General features: G+C 42.1%; 2 protein-coding genes across 5 annotated transcripts in view; both read left to right on the plus strand.

Moving 5' to 3' along the window:
- The window catches only part of Mlf1 (myeloid leukemia factor 1), a 36,222-nt gene extending 35,705 nt beyond the window's left edge, over nucleotides 1-517 (plus strand). For 3 of the 4 annotated variants that reach the window (XM_015486943.2, XM_015486944.2, XM_048793937.1), the window contains one exon: nucleotides 396-517. In XM_015486943.2, the coding sequence (XP_015342429.1) occupies nucleotides 396-501 (106 nt within the window). In that variant the 3' untranslated portion in view covers nucleotides 502-517. The remainder of the gene's footprint in view (nucleotides 1-395) is intronic. The other variant, XM_048793938.1, reaches the window with a different exon arrangement.
- Nucleotides 518-4,666: 4,149 nt separating this feature from the next.
- Nucleotides 4,667-15,156, plus strand: part of Gfm1 (G elongation factor mitochondrial 1) — a 40,970-nt gene continuing 30,480 nt past the window's right edge. The window contains exons 1-6 of the mRNA XM_015486945.2: nucleotides 4,667-4,814; nucleotides 5,684-5,836; nucleotides 6,868-7,000; nucleotides 7,429-7,633; nucleotides 9,827-9,943; nucleotides 12,639-12,789. Of these exons, the coding sequence (XP_015342431.1) occupies nucleotides 4,767-4,814; nucleotides 5,684-5,836; nucleotides 6,868-7,000; nucleotides 7,429-7,633; nucleotides 9,827-9,943; nucleotides 12,639-12,789 (807 nt within the window). The 5' untranslated portion in view covers nucleotides 4,667-4,766. The remainder of the gene's footprint in view (nucleotides 4,815-5,683; nucleotides 5,837-6,867; nucleotides 7,001-7,428; nucleotides 7,634-9,826; nucleotides 9,944-12,638; nucleotides 12,790-15,156) is intronic.

Raw genomic sequence — 15,156 nt, forward strand, 5'->3', positions numbered from 1 at the left:
TTTATAGATCTGTGGCCCTAATCAGCAGCATTTTAACCAGTACTGCCCAATAGCATTGTCTAAAATGTTTTTCTACAGTGATGAAAATGTTACATATTTATACTGTGCAATATTATAACTATTAAACACATGTGTCTATTAAGTCACACTGGAATATAGCTGGCACAACGGAGGAGTTATTTTTAATTAAATATAAATGTGGCTAGTGGCTGCATATTGAACAGTACTGTTAAATTGCAAACACTTAGATCTTAGGTAAACAGCTATTGCTTTCTTAACTGTTCAATGAAGTAGTGCTTTCTTAAGTTACAGTGGTTTTTAAACATGTTTGCAATGACTCAAAAAACAATGAGCATTTTAAAAGTGGTATCAACATGCATGTATTCATTTCTCAGGGATAAATCTCATCATAGTCCAGCCCTTGAAAGTGGAAGAAAACCAAAAGTTTTTGGAGACAAACTCAACATCAAAGGATCACCTGTGAAAATGAACAAAAAATAAACAGCCATGCTCTTGACTCATTTTGTGTTGGTTGTTTTAATGACGTCGTGGTGCCGGGCAGTAAACGTGGGCCAGTCTCCTCTTGTGAAACCAGCACCATACTTTGCCACTGTCTTCTGACATCTGTGCTTGAGTGATGTTAATAAAGATTTAAATAATTTATCTCAAATTTCATAATGTCAGCTAATTTTATACTGCTAGCTAGCATAAGGCTTTAAAAAGAATAATATAAACTAGTAGTGCTGCTATATAAGAAATCAGCTCTTATTTTGACAAAGGGAAAGAATAAATAGTTCATTAAAAAAAAACTATTTTGGCTGATTGTAGTGACATATATGTAATCTCAGAGGCTTGGGAGGCTTAGGAGGCTTGCAAGTTCAAGGCTAGCCTTAGCCACTTAGTGAAGCCATCATGTCTCAAAATTTTTTTTTAAATACAGAAGGACTGGGGACATAGTTTAGTGGTAAAGTGTCCCTGGTTTAGTCCTCAGTATACAAAAAAATAAAGAAAATTTTAAAATTTAAATTACTAATGTACATGAGTATTGTATTCAGACATTATATTCTTTGCTTTGTTGTATGCTTACCCTTGACATTTCTGCTCTTTCCCACAAACAGTTGACTGTTTTACTCATCTGTTTTAGGCCTTTAGTCACTAAAATGCAAATGTGTTAATTCATTTTTATAGCTGAAATTAATTGGCATAATCTTACACATACTCTATTATACTAACATATTATAATAATATTCTAGAACATACTGGGAAGTTGTCAAAAGCCATAACTTTTCAAGTAACACTCTTGCTAAATTGACTTAACAACAGAATCTCAATAGACACTTTCATTGTTCTCCTTTTTGCCTAAATCATTACATTGATAACTTGAACAATTATGTTCAAATATGAAAACACATTTTAATAAACTATGCTTAATAGTATAATTTCTTCCCATTACATGGCAGAGAATTCACAGAACTTTGTTCCCCACTGCTATGGTTTGGATGTGAGGTGTCCCCCAAAAGCTCACATATGAGACAATGCAAGAAGGTTCAGAGGAGAAATGATTGGGTTGTGAGAGTCTAAACTGAATCAGTGAATTAATCCCCTGATAGGGATTAACTGAGTGATAATTGAAGTGATGGGGTGTGGCTGGAGGTGGTGGGAATTAGGGCGTGACCCTGAGGTATATATTTGTATCTGGCAAGTGGAGTTCTCTGTCTGCTTCCACATCACTGTCATGTGAGCAGCTTCCCTTTGCCACGCTCTTCTGCCATGATGTTCAGCCTCACCTCAAGCCCTGAGGAATGGAGCTGGCCTTCTCTGGAATCAGACCTCTGAAACCATGAGCCCTCAAAAAACCTTTTCTTCCCTTGCAGGTGTGCTGGTCAGATCCTTTAGTCACAATAGCAAAAAGCTGACTAAAACACAAATTACTTGCTATGAAAATAAAAATTGAAGTAAACCTATATTTCTTCTTAAGCCACAATGTTTTCTTCGAGGACATTTATAAAATGTGACATTTAGAAATCATCAATGTTCTGTATGTGGCCTCAGGTATATAAGATTTTTTTCAATGGTCCTACTTGGGCCCTAAAAAGAACCCAACTGTGGAAAATTTCTCATAGACAAAAAAGAGAGAGACCGATCACCTGATGTATTTACACTTGTTCAAACATGAGACTTGCTAACAAAGTATTCAACAGTATTCGACAGGTGCATAATTATTTTTTATAGAAATTGTCTTTGACCACTAACATTTGAACTAATATAAACTGATCTTTCTCCTTTCTAATTTTTAAAAAATTATTTGGTAGTTATAGGTGGACACAGTACTTTTATCTTATTTTTATGTGGTGCTGAAGATTGAACCCAGGGCCTCATGCGTGCTAGGCAAGTGCTCTTCCTATGAGCCCCAACCCCAGGCCCTTAACACTCATTTTTGTCTAGTGTAAATCATAAATGTAAAATGTCTTTTTATAAAAGCCATAGCACTTGAGTAAGATTTTATTTAAGCTAACTTTTTGAGTTAATTTATATGCATTGTATGCTAGCTTAAATTGCTGAAAGTAGAGGCAGAAGTTTGCTTTAAAAATGCAGACACACAGGGCTGGGGCTGTAGCTCAGTGGTAGAGCTCTTGCCTAGCATGCATGAGGCACTGTGTTCGATCCTCATGCACCACAACATAAAATAAAGGCATGCTGTCCATCTACAATTACAATAACAAAAAGCCACAGCCTCAGTTCCCAAAAGCAGATGTCCCAAAGCCACTCTCCATCCCTTTGTGATCAATGGCAGAGACAGCCACGGAGGTAAACTGTTCCCTTGGTTTTAGTAGAATTAAAAAAAGACATTCTTGATTTTATTTAAAAAAAAAAAAAGACTTGTTTCTACATTGCTAGATACAGAATTGTATTAATTTTTGATGAACCTTGAGACTTCAAAATCATCCTCTAAATCACTGGACCGCAGCATAAACGAGAAACACAAGATTCTGCCTATTCTACAGAGGCTATTGTTTATTCTGTGGAAGTTGAAATTATAAAATGTATGTGGGGGACATTCTACAAAACACCTGACTAATGTGCCTGAAGACCATGGGGTCAGGAAACACTAGGAGGACTGCAGCTGTAGAGACCAGAGATGGCACCTCACTGGGGGAAGCCCTCTGATTCCCATAGGGCTGAGCCAGAAGCCTTTCCCTGCTTCTGCCCCCTGGGGAGGGGGTGCTTTTGTGGCACTTCTGGATTAAAGGACTCTTTCAGCACCCAGTCGATGACTGACAAAATGCAAAAGGAAAACAAAACCCGGGAACCACTACTGATTTAAGGGTCAGATTCAGGACTGGGGCTGTGGCTCAGTGATAAAGAGTACTTGCCTAGCCTGTGTGAGGCGTTGGGAAGGTGCCAGCGGGGAGCTGTCCAGTCTCCAGGAAGCCTCTCCAGGTTTTAAAAAATCTGCTTGTTAAGGAAAACACTGAACTTGCACCAAAGCAGAGCAAAGAGCAACCCTGCATTCACTGGGCTGAGCAGTTTCAGCAGAGAGGCCTCTGCCCACTTAAGAGGGCCATCAGTCACTGGGCCTTAGCCAGGGCAGAGGCGGGCACTCAGAGCCACAGAAGCGCCAGGAGGAAGGAGAGGGTGTTGAGAGCCACAGCCTAAGGGGCCCCAGCAAACTTCCAGCTGCCAACAAACTTCCAGCTGCCAGCTGATGATTGGCTCACAGCGGCCCAGCAAACTTCTAGCTGCCAACTGATTGGCTCCTCTGCGGTGATGCTCATTGGGCTGTTTCCCCACCCTTTCAGACCATGGAGCTGCTCATTGGGGGACTGTTTTTGGCTCTGCCCACGTGACCCAGCCAATCAGCCTCAAGAGCTGGAGGAGTGGGGGAGGTTGAGAGGCTTGTGGGAAGCCGGTGGTGGCAGTTGGGCTCTGAAGGTTTTTCCTGAGGAGCTGTGTGGTTTGGCATGTGTGGTTCTAAAAATAAAATTCGTTTCTTTTGACAAGTGGCTCCTGAATTGTGCCTAGCCAGACTGCCGCAAGAGGGGACAAACAGGGCTGGTCCACAAGGAGGAGGGAGAGGAGACAGGGTTGGAGTACAAGGAGGAGAGAGAGGGGACAGTCAGGGCTGGGAGCAGCAGGAGGAGGGAGGGGGGCAGTGTGGAGGGAGCCTCAGGAGGATTTCCTTCTGCACCAGGAAGGCTGCTGGGAGGGTTTGAGACAGAATTTTGGACCTATCAGGCCACGTCCTTGGAGACGCAAGGTGGCACCTGAACTGCAGGTCGCCGCCTTCCACCTGGTCTGGCAGCGCAGCTGACAACTGGGAGCAATGCAATGTTGTGAGATAAGAGCAGTAATCTGCAGTCGGTAGTCGACCTCTTGCTCCAGGTTCTTGGGGCTCAACCACAGGCACGTTTCAGGCGCGCGCGAATCTATAACACTGCGCGAACCTCGTGGGCAATTTGACATTCTTTTCACTTAAATTCTGTTATGAACACCTCCCCACGCGGGAATACAAACAGCCCAGTTTAAAGTCTTTGTCTTTCGCACCCGTCCTGGTTCTACAGGATTAAACCGCTCTCCCAGGGCACTAGGCTCTGCGCCGGGCGGTGCACTTCCTCCTCCAGGCGGCAGAGGGCGCCGCCGCCTGTCTGCCGGAGGCTCCGCACCTAGCGCCTCCGTGCTTTCGCCCCGGAAGTGCTCTGCCGAGCCGCCGGAAGTGACTTCCTGCGGGAGCCGGTGCTGAAGGACCGGGCTTAGGTTCGCTAAGCATGCTGCTGGTGCGTGCTGCCTCAGCTCTGTGCCGGCGAGGGAGGCAGGTACGTGCGGCGGGGTGTCAGCCTCTGTCCTCAGGAGGAGCCCGGGCTGCGACCCCTCGGTCCCCAGGAGCTGCCCAAGCCCCGCGCCTGACCCGGTCGTCTGCCTGGGTTATTGACTTGCGCTCCGCTGCAGGCGCTTCTCCGTGGTCCGTGTCCGCCAAGGTTCAGGTTGATACGCTAAAGCTTGTGGGGCCGGGCGGGCCCGGGCGCAGCCGGCCCTGTCCTTGCGCCTCGGGTCACTCGCTCTCTGTGGATCAGCAAGGCTGTCACCTTTTCCAAGTCCTTTTGCCGCCTCCTTTGCAGAAGTGACTGCTGTGCACTTTGGATGTGCAGTTCTGTAGGAAGAAGTTTGTTTTGGCCATGAAGTCCAGTGTCCCGCCCCTTGCTAGTGTAGTTTTAAAAATATTTCATTATTTTTTTGTAGAGAAAATCTGGAGCCTTTGCCGGGCTGCCTTGAAGCTACTGCGTGGAATTGTAAATCCTCAAAACGCCCTTGCTGTGAGCCACAGTGAAGAGGAAGGAGAGAAAATTAATGGAAAATTTAAATTAAATTCTTTATTTCGTATTTAAATAGTTTTAGGAGCTATTTTCTGATTTTATTTTAAGCAGCTCCAATGTATTTCCAAGCTAACATTTGGCAAAGGTATTTTTCTGTTTTAATTTAGCTAATTCTAAAGAGTATATGTTCTTTGCCTTTTTTTGTGGCTACTTCTTTGGTGTTGCAGGTTTAAACATTTCCCCTTCTGCCTTTCCAGGATTTCTTGTATTCATTGCAATTCTTTGGAGGAAAGATGCCCACCATTCTTTCCTTTTAATTGCCTATTATCCTTCTAAAAAGTGCATTGAATTGAGCCCTTTCATTTCTTCAGGTTAATTGGAAGGCCTGCCGATGGTGTTCATCAGGGATAATTCCTAATGAAAAAATCCGAAACATCGGAATCTCCGCTCACATTGACTCTGGGAAGACCACGTTAACAGAGCGGGTGCTGTACTATACTGGCAGGATCGCAAAGATGCATGAGGTATGTGGTTCACAGTTGATGCCAGATAATTAGAGCTTGGTTTTAGTTGTCTTATATTTATGATTTAGTGAACTTCATAAAACCTGAGAGAATAAGAAGAGCAGTAACATTGGCTTTTTAACCACAGTCACATACACAGAGGCGAGAGCCCATGTTGGCTCCAGAGACTGTCACTGTTAGTATCCTGAGCAGATTATCTTTTAAGAATGTTAAACCAATAAAATCTATTCTTAAGCAACTGTTAAAATAGTTCTTATATAGTTTTTAATAATGGGTAGACATTTATAATGTTAAATGGACACATGGGTTTAAAATGACATATAGTTTGAGCTTAAAAAAATAAATGTTGGAAAAAATGTATTTAAAAAAAAATTGAGACTCCTGAACACATGTAGCATGGAGTAACTTAACTCTCCATCCTGAACTATTTCTTCAGGTGAAGAGTATCTTGTTAAATTACATACTCTCAAGAGCAGAATCCTTCCTATGAATGCCTCTGTCCAGCTGAGGCAGAACTGGGAAGGATTAACACCTGTTGATGAACTGAGGTAGGGCTGGTGGGAAGGAGCTGTGCAGAGGGAGCAAGGATATTTCTTTTTTTTTTTTTTTTTATGATTTCACATTGTGTAGAATTTTTTTTTTTTTTTGAGAGAGAGAGAGAATTTTTTAATATTTATTTATTTTTTTTGTTATTGGCGGACACAACATCTTTGTTTGTATGTGGTGCTGAGGATCGAACCTGGGCCGCATGCATGCCAGGCGAGCGCGCTACCGCTTGAGCCACATCCCCAGCCCAAGCAAGGATATTTCTAAGACTGGCATGTTCCCCTGGTCTGTCCTAGCAGTAAGGAGGACAGCTTTGTGGCTGTTAAGACATGCTGACTATTATCTACTTTTTGAGATGCTGTAGTTTAACTGTTAGATGTCTGAAAATTGTCCAAGTTAACTGTATATTGTTTCCATTTCAGTAGAGATCGCTTTCCTTGTTGGGATGCAAAGACAGAAGTCTGAATTGTTATACTTGTGTTTAGGTGAAAGGTAAAGATGGAGTTGGTGCAGTCATGGATTCCATGGAACTAGAGAGACAGCGAGGAATCACGATTCAGTCAGCAGCTACATATACCATGTGGAAAGATGTCAACATCAACATCATAGATACTCCTGGTGAGTTAGGGTCTTGCTTTTATTGTAGCTCTGTTGCAGAAGCACATTTGGTTCCTTCTTCTACTCTGACCCAGTTTAATTTTGAGTATCAAATTAAATCAATATTACTAATGATTTCTTATTAGAGAAAATAGATGTGGGACCTGAAGCACTTGTTGATTTCCTTGAAAAATAGTGCACATACATGTGAGTATTAAGTTCTTGCCTTTTACAGATTGTAGCTGACTCCACAGTTGCCCAGGCCCTTATATTTTGTAGGAGTGATCTCTCTGGACCTGATGGGGGTGAATGGCATTGGTGTGCAGAGGAAACTGCATTCTAATTAGAAGACTTACATAGCCAACAGTGCTACAGAGCCTTTTAATAGTGCCTGGATTAAAACTTCAGACCACTCTTTCACCGTCTTACATGCTGCTTTGTCTCACCAGGCCATGTGGACTTCACGATAGAGGTCGAAAGGGCTCTGAGAGTGCTGGATGGCGCCATCCTTGTTCTCTGTGCCGTCGGAGGGGTACAGTGCCAGACCTTGACTGTCCATCGTCAGATGAAACGCTACAGTGTTCCTTTTTTAACTTTCATTAACAAACTGGACCGGATGGGCTCCAACCCGGCCAGGGCCCTGCAGCAAATGAGGTACTGAGCCTCAGAAGAGAGGGTGTCCTGATCTGGACAGCTAGCTTTGCTTCCAGAAGGTCCGTTCATAGCGTGTTGCTAAGCTCTGTCTTTATGCTTTCCTTGATTAAAAACATGTCTGTAAGTAACTTAGTAAATGAAGCACTGAATTCATTAGTTTGGGTTATGGTGTAATTTTATCAGCCACTTTCTCTGTGAAATGGGGGAAAAATGATGAACTCTGGGGAGGTTAAGATGACTTCAGAAGATATCTGGCAGTTGCTATTGCTTTGCTGTAATTAGTGAAGGTGTAATCTAGGTTCTAGAAGTAGTTTGCATTCTATTAAGACAACCTGAAGGGTCACTTTCTGTTTTAATTTTGGGGGGTTTTGATAGATTTTAGTGAATGTGTTTACATAGTGTGCACAGAGACGCAGTCCCCTTGCTTTCTGATGATAAGGCATGTGCAAGACAACAGTGAGGCATCCGGCACAAGCTGTGGCCAGTGGTGCTTATGGCCTTTCACGTTTCCTGGCTTTTCATGTTTCCTATGGTGTGTTTCACCTGGCTTTTCAAGTGAAGGGCTTGCTTTTCACTTTTGTGGACATGTGAGTGCAGCCGTAGTGTCCTGCTCAAGTTTCACAGCACAGCTAATGGGTGCAGGTGGTAAATGTGTGGATAGGCTGAGAGTGATGTATCTGAAACAGAAAATTGAATGGGAGTGACGTATTTGAGAAAGTGAAAGTCATGTTTTTCTTTTGGGGGCTGTTTGTAATGTTTTCTTGGTAAAAACTAAATGTTCTTACTTTTTGTCCTGACTTTCTTGGGCTGAGCTGCACATGGATTTTTTTCCTACCAAGTCTTCCTGAATTCCCAAGAAAATTGTCTTTCATCATTTTTTGATTACTTTGGTTCTTTCTTTGCTCCACTCCTATTTATCTACTTTCTCATTTTGTAACTCATTAAGCTGATTTGGGAATGTCTAGATTTGTCCTCTGTCTTCACTTTTCTATCAAGCTTTTTGTTATTTTGTGCTGGATCATGAGAGAATTTTTTTTTTTTTTTTTTGGTTCTGGGGATTGAACCAAGGGGCACTTAACCCCTGGACCACATCCCCAGCTCTTTTTTATATTTTAGTTAGAGACAGGGTCTCCTTAAGTTGCTTAGGGCCTCCCTTAAGTTGTTGAGGCTGGCTTTGAACTTGTGATCCTCCTGCTTTAGCCTTCTGAGCCGCTGGGATTACAGGCATTCACCACCATACCCAGCAACATGTGAGAATTATTAAGGTTAATATTCTAGCTTGTGAATTTGATACTAATCTGTGTCCCTCTGAGTATTTAGCCCCCCGCCCCCTTTTTGGTACTGGTTAACCCAGGGGCACTTAACCACTGAGCCACATTCCCAGCGACAGGGCCTCGCTCAACTGCTGAGGCTGGCTTTGAACTTGCCATCCTCTTGCCTCAGCCTCCCAAGTTGCTGGGTATTTAGCCTATCTTTTGAAAATATTTCAGCAATTATGTAGTTAATTTTTATAAGCTTTCTTGTTTATTGGAACACTTTTAATAGAGGTAATTCACAAATTTTTAGTTTTCATTATTCTGGTAACTTTGGAGGTTAGTGCTGTTTCTTGAGTTTGTATTTCTCTCACAAGTTCTTAGTTTCCTTCAGGTAGCAATCCTCAGATTCTCTCCCATAGTTACCCATCCAAGTCTAGAGTCCAGGCTCCATAATGCAGCTAGACGTTTCTTCTCCCCTGGGAATCCTGCCAGGTCAGTGCAGTTCCTATCAGTGACTGTGCCTGGTTGGGGGACAGACTTATGATGAGTGTGTCCTATGAAAATTCTCTCTGCAGATAGCTGCACTTAGTTTTGCTGTCAGGATCTAAGAATGAGAGGTGGCTCAGCTATTCCACCATCCTTCAATTTCCTTGCCAGCCCCTTGTTTTTCTTCTTCCCTGTGTTTCTGATTTTGCATGCTCAGGAGATGCGGTGGGAAGCCTCTTGCTCTGGAGTTCTTTTTGTTGCCTTAGCAGGGCTGTGGGCTTCCTGAGCTCTTGGAGGCTGGCTGCCAGTCCTCTCTCACTGCTTGTCTCTTCTAAAATGCTGATGTTACCCTTCTCGTTTCTACAGTGTCTGCCATTGATTTATTTTTACATTTGTTACTTGAAAGAGATTTTAAGAGAAGAAAAGTAAGTAGGGTATTTTTATCTTTCAGGTCTAAACTAAGTCATAATGCAGCATTTGTGCAAATACCCATTGGTTTGGAGGGTAATTTTCGAGGAATTATAGATCTCATCGAGGAACGCGCCATCTTTTTTGATGGAGACTTTGGGTAAGTGCTAAAAAGACACTCTTTGTTTTTTTTTTTTTTTTTGATACTGAAGATTTAACCCCTGGGCATTCAGCCACTGAGCCACATCCCTAGCCCCTTTTTTTTGTTTGTTTTTGAGACAGGGTCTTGTGAAGTTGCTTGGGGCCTCACTGAGTAACTGAGGCTGTCCTTAAACTTATGATCCTCTTGCCTCAGCCCTTTGAGCCACTGGGATTGCAGGCGTGCGCCTCCGTGCCTAACTAAAAATATATCCTTATATATACTTTAGAAAACACCAAAGTGGCAAGAGTATGCTCTTTAAACGTACAGTAAACATATTTTAGAAACATGGCTGGAAGAATATTCTCCAGAGGGACTATATTTTAGTTCCTTTGGTCCTGGTTTTCTCGGTGTGCATTCTGACAGAGAGCATGTTAGGTTTCGGGCAACTGCTCCAATCATGTTGCTACATGTGGGTGCTTTCAGGGTGAGCGCTTCTGGGTTGAACTGCTAGTGTCTCTTTCCCTCTAGTTCATTGGTCCCTTCATTCACTCATGCTGTGGACTTAAAAGGCAGCATTGCTGTGTCTTGGGTGTTGTGGTAAAAATAGGGAGAGATAAGGATTGTTAAGTATTTGCTGTACCTGCTTCATGGTATTACAAAGGTAAAACAGTTCATATGTGAAAACTTACAATTGTGTCAATGTGGTTTAGGAAATGCAAGAAGCAAGTTTATAACTTTTTTTCCTTCATGTGGTGCTGGAGATGGAACCCAGGGCTTCATGGATGCTGGGGAGGCCCTATGCCACTGAGCTATATCCCAGCCCTTTTTATTTTATTTAAGGCAGGGTCTCACCAAGTCACCCAGGCTGGTCTTGAACTTGGGACCCTCCTGCCTCAGCTTCCCAAGTAATTGGAAGTACTTAATGTGTGTGCCACTCTGCCCAGCTTGGTAGCTTTTCCATGTTGTATTTGTTTAGTCAACATTTCAGTGACTTCTGCCTGCACACTACTGTCATTTTCCAGTGGTTATCACATCCTAGTATTCATACAAATCAAGAACTCATTAAAACAGGTAGCCTGGGTTCACCTCCAGAGATTCTGATTTAGTAGCTCTGGTGTTGGGGTTAGAATTTGTATTTTTGGAAAGTTCTCAGGCAATGCACTACTGTATTGCTACAGATCACACTTTGAGGATACAGATCTGGTGATGTGGAGAGTCATGTGTTCTGGGGAGCAAGCCCGGTAGGGGGTAGCTTCTCCAGAGCTGCTGCTGCTTGAGGGACCTCCTCCTTCTGCTGTGAAGTTAGAATCACAGGTCTGACAGGTAGGGGAGTGACACTGCGATCCTGAACTGTGAACTCTGTCCTCATCAGCCAGCTTGTAGGCAGGAAGAGGATACAGGCTGCCCAGAAAAGAAGGTTCCTCTCCCTATGTGACAGCTAAGTGAGGATGGCTGCATTGACCTGTCATCCTTAACATAAGGCCCAAGGTTCTGTTGCTATTGCTTTACAGTCCAGCTTTTTTCATGGCAGGGACTCAGAAAGGTGTTTTTGAATGAGTGAAGGAGTCCACTTCCTAGAGTTTGCAAGGAATTATCAGGTAGCTGTTTCTCAGGTAGAGGTCCTTTTGTGTTCTTTTACATCAGAATGACAGGTGGGGCTTCTCAATGTGCATGGGGTGTCTGTCTGTCAGAAGGTGCAGGGAAGGCTGAAGTCTGTGGAGCCTGCCTGGATGAAGGAGTCAAGATCCAAGGCTGTGAAGGGTGTTCTTCAGGATGTTAAGGATTATTTTCTAACTGTAGTTATCTTTTGTCTTAAAGAATGTGTTTTCTTAAAAGCTAATTATTTTTGCATTAATTTTTATTTTTTTTATAAACACCTTGAAAAACTTTCAGACTGTTGTTAAATAAGCAAATATGGTGACTTTGCAAGTTTTTTTTGTTTTTTTTGGTGATTTTATCTGCTTTGCGCCTAGAGTGGAGACAGGTCTCAAGATGGAAATATGCGATGTTGTCCCACCTTACTTACTACAAACTGTAGTCAGGGTTGTTATTTTTAAAAAAGGAGTAGAGTGAGATCTCTAATCCTGCTTGCTAGAGAATGTGATGTTCTGATAAACAGGTTTATGGTTTGTAGGATTTTCAAGAGCTCAGATGGACTTCAAACATAAAAATCAAGATTATGTACTTTCCAGTTAGGATGCAATAAAATGGGTTCTGTAACTACATTGAAAAGAAGTTTAATGTTTGCTTTAGTTGATACATTTCCAAGTGATTGTTTTGATTTTATAGTATATACTCATTTTGGATTTCTAGAATGAGGTCAGACTAGTTTGTATTAAATTGGGAAGGATTTTGCGTTATATCATTTAGCATAATCTTCTGTAAAATTTTGCTGACATAAAAGTAGAATTGATCTCTATTAAAAAATAAAGGGTTTTTTCCCTCATTATAGTGGACTATTTTAAATGTTGGCTCTTCTATGTGCTAGTTGTGCAACCCTGAGCAAGTTGCTTTGCTGTTTAAAGTACCTTTGCCCACTATTCTGAATGAATTTTAAAGACATATTAGTCATATTTGCTGATTGAGTACAAATATATCATGCTTTTCCTTACCTATAAAAAATGTATTAGCCATTAATTATATCTTCTCAATGGTGCTTTGTATGTTTAACTGAATACCATTAAAGTACTAAGTGAAACGTTTCTTTTCTCAGTCAGACTGTTCGATATGGTGAAATTCCTGCTGAATTGAGGGTTGCTGCAGCAGACCACCGGCAGGAGCTGATCGAATGTGTTGCCAACTCAGATGAGCAGCTTGGGGAGCTGTTCCTAGAGGAGAAAGTCCCCTCCATCTCTGACTTAAAGGCAAGTTCTCTCAAAATAATTCTTAGCCAGGTGTGGTGGCCCTCATCTGTAATCCCAGCAACTCAGGAGACTGAGGCAAGAGGACTGCAAGTTCAAAGTCAGCCTCAGCAACTTGGTGAAAAGGGCTGGGGATGTGGCTCAGTGGTTAAGTGCCACTAGGTTCAATTCATGGTTCCAAAAAGAAAGAAAGGATCAATATAATTCTTATACTAGCAGATAGGGTTTTTTCCTTCTTTTTTGGGGGGAGGGCACATGATGTTTTTATGCACAGGTTTTATTAACAAGATATGAGTGAAATTTATTTAACATATCTGCTTCCTTGAACAGTATTTGGCATGTCATATTACTTTTTTTGAAAGTATCTAGTTGTATAATGTCTTCAAATGAGAAAGGGGTCATAATTTGTTCTAGAAAAAAGATACTGAAACAGTCAACCTCTTGGCTATGTCCTTATTAAAAAGAGAAAATAAATATAAAAAAGTTATAGCAGCAGGGGCTGGGATTGTGGCTCAGAGGTAGGGTGCTCTCCTAGCACACGTGAAGCACTGGGTTCGATCCTCAGAACCATATAAAAATGAAATAAAGATATTGTGTCCACCTACAACTAAAAAGTAAATATATTTTTTTAAAAAGTTATAGCAGTAAGACAGGTTAAGATATGAGGTTGCTAAGTATTAACAGCTCATTCTTGGTAGTAACACTGCTGTAATATTGGGAAACATTGCATGAAGCCTTATTATTTCCTTCACTTGATTGTTAGCTCTATAAAAATAGGGAGATTCTTGTCTATGACCGATAATCATTTTTTGAATAAACATTCTCCAAAGCAGATATATAAATGGTCAGTACAAGAAAGGATGCTAAACGTTACTGATCATTAGGGAAATGGAAATCAAACAGCAATGAGATTCCACTTAATACCCATTAGGATGGGTCTTATTCCAAGCAGTACAAACTAAATAAGAGCTGCTGGCAAGGATGTGGAGGTTAGAACCCTTGTGCACCACTGTGGAAAATGGCATGGCGGTTCCTCAGAAATGAAAGACAATTACTATTTGATCCAACAGTTTTCCTTCTGGGGGTATATCCGAAATAGAAGGGTCTCAAGCAGTTATATTCAGTCACTGTAGCTGCACTCCTGAAGTGCCAAAAGGCAAAATATTCCATATGTCCTTTAGTGAATGAGTGATAAACAAAATGTGGTATTTTTTTAGATCTAAAAAGAGTGAAATTCTGGAGGTTGGGGATATAGCTCAGTTGGTAGACTGCTTGCCTCGCATGCACAAGGCCCTAGGTTCAATCCCCAGCAACACACACACACACACACACACACACACAAAAGAAAGAAATTTTGGTACATGCTGCCACATGGATGAGTCTTGAAGACATTCTAAATGAAATAAGCCAAGTTGCAAAAGAACAGATAGGTTGTCATTCCACCTCTATCACAGCAGGGCTGGTGGGAGGGTTAGTGGGGAGTTACTGTTTCATAGATACAGTTTCAGTTTGGGATAATGAAAAAGTTCTGAAGATGGGTGGTAGGGATGGATGTATGACCTGGTGAGTGTATGTAATGCTGCTAAGCTATACACTTGAATATGGTAAAAGTGGTAAATTTCATCTTATGTAGGTTTTACTACAACTTTTAAAAAGACTGAAGTTAGTTTTCCCCAAAACTATTAAAGTCTATTAAAGGGCTCTCTGGGACCACTCCCAGGGTCAGTGATTCACTAGGACTTACAGGACTCAGCACATAGTCATCATTACTGTGACTTTTCCTGTGAAAGGGTACATAGCAAATTCAGCCCAGGAAAATGGCACATGAGATGAAGCCATGGGTAGCCAACAGTGTCCTCTCCCAGTGGAATTACCCAGGACTGCTGAGGTCCTCTGGCACGGGTGTGGCCATTAGGGAAGCTCGTTAGAGACAGGGTGCCTTGCATAAACACCTTCTACCTAGCTCATACCCATAACTCAAATTTCCATAAAGAAAACAAGTGTTTAGCACACACCATGTTGTGCACAGCAAATCATTCTTGCCAGTTCTGAGAATGGTGAGGACCCTCCTGAAATCCGAGTTCCCAGAGAGCAGGCATAGGCCAGCCTTGCAGGCAGCCTTTGCGGGAAGGCTGTGGTCCTGTTGACTCTGCTGCACAGTGCACATGGTGTCCTCTGTTTCCAGATTGTGGTAGGATGTGCTACCAAGAACATGGAGAGGCAGCAGTGATTCTTAAGAAAACAAGCACTGGGGAAAACAGACTTTGTTGGGCATGTTTCAGTCTCTTTGTTTCTATTTACCTACCACTCTCATGTGTTTCTTTGTTCTGTAGATGTAAAGTAAGTATGGTAAGATGTCCTTATGTCCGT

This window comes from Marmota marmota, unplaced genomic scaffold (assembly GCF_001458135.2).
Source record: "Marmota marmota marmota unplaced genomic scaffold, marMar, whole genome shotgun sequence".
Taxonomy (NCBI): domain Eukaryota; kingdom Metazoa; phylum Chordata; class Mammalia; order Rodentia; family Sciuridae; genus Marmota; species Marmota marmota.